Source organism: Pinus tabuliformis, chromosome J (assembly GCF_031772625.1).
Source record: "Pinus tabuliformis cultivar Carrire ecotype Pingquan chromosome J, CPIR1, whole genome shotgun sequence".
Lineage (NCBI taxonomy): Eukaryota > Viridiplantae > Streptophyta > Pinopsida > Pinales > Pinaceae > Pinus > Pinus tabuliformis.
The window spans coordinates 1423758531-1423764580 of NC_142295.1; the positions used below are offsets into that span (position 1 = coordinate 1423758531).

The 6050-nt window shown below is 39.3% G+C and overlaps 1 protein-coding gene across 1 annotated transcript; it reads right to left on the bottom strand.

Moving 5' to 3' along the window:
* Nucleotides 1-548: 548 nt before the first annotated feature.
* On the bottom strand, nucleotides 549-1298 carry LOC149232690 (exocyst complex component EXO70C1-like). Its single transcript, XM_089381971.1, has one exon. The coding sequence runs from the start codon at nucleotides 1296-1298 to the stop codon at nucleotides 549-551; it is 750 nt and encodes a 249-aa protein (XP_089238097.1).
* Nucleotides 1299-6050: the final 4752 nt, after the last annotated feature.

Sequence of the window (6050 nt, forward strand, 5' to 3'; positions counted from 1 at the left end):
CCACATTTTGGAGTTTCTGGGTACATACAATGACAATTACAACAACTGGACTTGCTTATAACATGCTAGGGAGTCTATTCAACAAGCCACACTAATTCAAACAAACATCTACTTTGTTGTCCACCATAAATGTTGTCGCTACTTCTTTATTCAATCATTTCATAGTTCACATCTTGGGCATCTTTGTCAAATAAATTCTTGGAACTCCATGAACCTGTCATTTGTTAGAATAGCCAATTCTAACAAAATAACTTCATATTGAGGTGGCTAATCTCAATATGTATATCAATTTAAATTCCAAAAAAATACTTCTCCAAAAAAAAAAACATTACCCAAGTATGCACAAAAAAACCATGCTTCTCCCTTCAAATCAAACACAAAGTTTCTCTCCTCCTTGAACGAAGAATGCAGTTGCTGGTTTCTTTCCTCAACAATAGAAGCCCCTGCCTCTGCATCTCACTCACCAACATGATGAGCATGTTCACCAACACAATTGGCCACTCTCCTACACATTCAGCTACTCACCACGCTGCAGCTGCTCTCCACGCTCAACAATGAGCAACGATTCCCGTGGGCTCTAAAGCAGAACAAGTAGCTGCGTATCTGGTGATGCACATTGCTCCACCTTCTACGTCTCTATAATCCATGACAGCTACGGTAATATTGACTTGGCTACCTCGAGAAATCACCAGGTTTGACAGCAACGTTGCGGTGAACAGTGGAAGTGTCATCTCGGCAACTGAAATCCGTAGCTCTGTTTGAAGTTGATCATCTGCAACAATCCAAGTCGACTGTGCCTTCTGAATCTCTTCAAACAAAGCATTGAAGTTTTTGAATCTTTCTTTCAGCACAGCTTTAGAGACACCACTGGAGAAGTTTCCACCAACATGGATGCCCTCGTCTCTCAAACAAGAAAGGACCTTGCCCCAAGCAACCCTTTGATAGCTTTTATGATACTGTCGGACGTTTGATGAATGCTGACGCACCCAACCATCACCTAACAAACTGTGAAGCTCTGAATCTTTTACTTTTTGAACAATATACTGCCCATTGTTCATAAAAAACACATAGCTCAAGGCCGGATCTTTGTATAACTTTGACTTTGCATTTAAATTGCTTTCTAAAAGATTCATAATTGCAATTGTCTTCATAGACAACGGTGACAAATTTGTCCTAGTGGCGCCATTTCGACATTCAAGAACATCCGAGTGATCCAAAGCACTGGCCGATACACCATTCATACGTGCAGTGAGTCTGTCGGTTGGATTTGACAGGACGGAACAGGGGTCAGGAGCCATGTGGTGGATTTATTTCCGTCGACCGATTTAATTTGCAAAAAACAGTCACAGGCTCTCCACTGATGTGAAACTCCACACAACAGAGCAACAAAGTCTCCACCACTGGATACCCAGGTCGAGCGCAGAAAGGGGATCGATAGGACCTCATATCTCATGGTGCGAAAGCGAAACGAAGAAGACTCTGTTGTTTTTGCAGGTTATGCCCTGCCATTTCCCAGTGCAGGCATCGGCCGAGCTCCAGTTTTTGGCAAGAAAAATCGATGAATGCATCAGCGCTGAAGAATCAACGCAGGCACGAACAGGTCGTTCAAACTTGCAAAGGCACGAATATGCCGCTCTGTAGACCCAATTAATCAATGGGCTAAATCAATGCACCACGCATAGCGTTACGCTCCCTTGACTTTTAGAGCCCTAGTCGATGGACAAACACAGTAGTTTATTTCTCTATGCCCAGGAAGGGCCAGAGGCCCTTACGGGCTGTGAAGCTCTGATACCAAGATAAAATAGCACACAACAAAAATATTCTATTATATTGAATAAGGAAATTACACACATATTTATACAAACAATAGTCTCAAGATAGGAATTCTATCTTAGACGTACAATATTGTGGTTGAGAGATTCTCTCAACCACACACTAAACTAGGAGAAACTATATTCTAGCTAATTCCTATTATATAGGAACAAACTCCTCAAATAGAAAATTACAACCATAGACAAGTAGGAATTAATTATTTCTCACTGGGCAGATACAATATACCGGCATGGATAACTTACATACCTGATAAGTTTCTAAAAGTGTACATGGGGAACCATTATCCTCAACAGCGTATGTTTTCCTATCAAATCGATATCTTCTGCAGTCTTGGCGAACAAAGTGCTTATTTCACCTTTTCTACTTCCACGGGCAACGCAACATAGCTACACACTATTAAATCATGGAAGCTTATAGTTGATGGAGTCCCCAACTAGACCACTACCGTAGGTAACCCATCCGCATCAATGTGCGCAGGTCCCATATAATCATCCCCATCGATACAGGAGGGAGGTCACGCAAATTTTGGTTGGTAAGTTGCCTCCACCATGCGTACCTCCCTTGACCGACCTTCAGAACGGAGATTGTAAGTGGAAACGAGAGTGAAACAAACAAAAATAGAAACGGAAATGTATGGAGGTTTACAGCTGACACGGCAGACTATCTCTGAACAAGATAGACCACGGTTTCTATGGTACAGCATTGGTAAAAACTGGTTTCAATCTTCAGTGTTGGGCTAGCGAATGTGACGAATACGGTTCTCATTTTTGTCGTTCAGGTTTCTCTATTTTGTTTTAATTACGCAACCCAAAAACATTGCTGAATATCAAATTTATTTTAGAATCTATTTGTTTTACGATCAGGCATATTAAAAAATGAATATTTTCTAAACATTTATTTAGAAGAGTGCAAAGACAGGACAGAGGTTGCTCCTCCGTGAGTTGCCACAGCGCTAAAAAAACGTTAATCTTGAGGCATACATTCCGCGCTTTATCGCTGGGGCCTTACCACCATTGAGATCTCAACCTCGGAGGCGTACAAAGTCAAGTCTGCGGCTGCACTGTCGCAGAGACTGCCCAATCATCGCAAGACTTTCCATTCCATAATTGCAGCAATCGAAAGAAAACGGTCATATATTGAGCGGTTCTATGACTGGAAATAGAAGAAGACGAGAACTATACGAGCTTCGCTCTAATGATGGTCGTAGATTCAACCTTTCTGTTATGTTTCATGTTCAGCTTGTTTAGATAAGGCTATGCTCGGTCAGAGACCACGGGTACTTCTCCTGTTGGAAGTTCCTATTCAGATGATGACATGAGCAATTTCAGTGCGCTTCAAGTATGTATAAAATGCGACATTCTCAAGCTTGAGAATCAAATCTCGTTCTCTGTGTTGAAAGAATTTTTCGAGAACATTAAAGAAGCTTTAACTAATGCAGATCACGATCGATAATTCCCTTACCTGCTGAAGAAGATGTACATGGTATTGTCTCCTTTTTATGTAGCCAACATAGATAGTTTAGATCATGGCGCAGTAGCAAAGAAGACACGTTTGTTGGATTGCATGCAGGCAATGGTTTCGCCCTTCGTGGATATGAAAGCCGACAGAAAGGGCGAGGAGCCAGATGTGCTCTTCTTTCAGAAGTTGAAACTCTTTCTTGAAGACATTGTTACAACAGTTTGTGGTATTTTTATTAGTCACCCAAGCAAGACAAGTCATCATGATTTTCTGAACGCGTACAATGCAGGGTATTTGGATAAGGTCGGGATTAAGTTCCAGCCGTTCTCTGATCCACAGCAAGACATCTGAGTCGACAAATACTCAGAGACCCTGTACCTCTTCGGATCATTGTATCAAAGACACCATACAAACCAGAAACCCCAGCATCTGAAACGATGTTATTTTAGCTGATGATGATTACGGCAACATATCCAAGCGTCAGTCGACCGACAGCGCGTAAGAGTTGTACGTATCGCCCAGTCGCACTGAAAAGCATATTTGCAGGCCGACGAATCTACTACAGTATCACGAGGAAGAACCTTGCCATAAAAAGCTTATCAGCTTGATTAACATACACTTTGATACAGTGTAACCTTAAGTACTTTGCAAACACGTTCCTACATTCAAATATAAAACCTTAAAAATATATATTTAAATATGAGCCGTGTATTAATTTCTCGGAAGCCTTACACCTTTTTGTTATGGTATCTTTTGGATTATTTTGTGACAGAGGCAAACATGTTACTCTTGGAGTTACCTGTTGGAGTTGACTTCTCTATACAAATACATCCTCTGAATTGAAGCGTCTTGGAGAGAAAATTACAGGTAACATTTTAGTGTTCACGCTGCATTCATTTCACATGAAGATTTTGAGAACTTTGAGTTGTACGTGTTAAGAATATGTGTAAAAGCGTTGAATAAATCTCTACTCGAATTGACCTTGCAGCGGAGGACAATTACATATTTTTGCAACGGAGGACAATTACGTATTTTTGTTAAATTTGTTGGAAAAGTTTCCGGCGTACAAGTCTCGAGAGTTTTACATAACATGAGAGAGTTACTTAGGTAATAAGGTCCTAGCACCAAGCAATGTCAAATGTGCCTAGAAAAGAAAAGCATATATATATGGATAGATTTATTTTGTATACTTAGAGATGCCCTTGATTCAATGCAACTTAATTTGAGAGATTTTGTAGAGATATTGTGGTGTTTATAAATGAGTGTAAGTAGTGAAATAAAATATTAATGATATGTAGTAGTTGTTAGCACTCTTCAGTGTCCCAAGTATGAGAGAGGAGACCTACGGAGGTAACCTCAAACCCACTTTCCAACTTTGGATCTGGTAGCTAGCCCTACCAAGGATCTCATAGCCAATGAAGTGACTGGAGAGGGAATTAGATGTTAGGCTAGATATTAAGCTCAATGGTGTTTGATTTTTAGGGTTCGCTCGATGAAGCTCAAAGGTCTAGGAACTAGGCTAGGGTTTTTTATTATGAGATATATAATGGGGCAAGGTAGGTATGTTGAATGACAAAAGGAGGTTGTTATGGTGGTGCAGAGATGAAAAGGTAGAGGATCAGAATGAGCATGTAACCATGAATTCATTCATCACATGAACAAAACACTAGCATGAAAACCTCATCAAAACATAACATATAACTTATGAATTTTGTTAAACACTTATGAGATGATCACAAGAAAGAATAGATATGGTAGGGAAGAGAAATATATATATTCAATTTAATGACAAACAGAGAAAAACATTGTCACACAAGCATACAACAAGAATCCCAAGACAATAGTTGCAATTGTCTGTTGTATCACTGCAAGAAAATGTACACTAGCTCTAAGCAATGATTCTCAAACATCCAACCCTCTCTCTAACGTAGATCAGGCTACATATAGATCAAAAACCACTTTACCCCTCTTAGGGGTCAAATCCATCAAGATAGGAACATTTTATACCATTTTCTCTAACCAAACCTAAAACTAGGGAGGTTAAGAAACAAACTCTCCATTTAGCATTGACTCACTTTACTAACATTAATGAGCATAATAATTACATCAACTTTAAATTTACAAGCCCTATTACACTTAGTTATATCGTGTAGAAACCCAAATTGACTAATTACATCATGGAAAGTCAATTTTGACTGATAAAACCAAAAAATGACATTGTTGACAAAAGAGCAACAAAGTTCTTTAGAAGCGCAGCGAATTTAACAGAAGCGCAGAAAATAGTTTGAGGGAACTTTTGAGTGACTTTTCTTCATCCATTTTCTGAATTGAAGGTAGATATGGAAATCTTTGGATGTCTAGTTGTCTATAAGGTCTTCAAGAATGAAAAATGACCTCTCCAAGGCTGATAAAAATGAATTTTCCCAAGACTGCTCTAGAAGTGCAGCGAGGGGGTCAAAACAGTGGCAAAAACATGATTTTTAGCATGTATTTTGACTTTTTCTTGCAAACTGGAAGCTGACATGGCTCACAAGTGAAATTTATGCCATGTACAAGTCAAAAGGAATCTAGGCATGTAGGATTTTTGTCATTTGGTGGCTTCAAGAAACAACATAGCAAATATTCATTGTGCTTCTCGCATGTAAAATTTCCAGAAATTGCTAAAAAATAACAAAAACTAAAAATTTGCAAAAATTTCTTCAAAATTGGTTCTGACTTGCACTTTCAAGCTAATGAATGGTATGCTAAGAAATCAATGA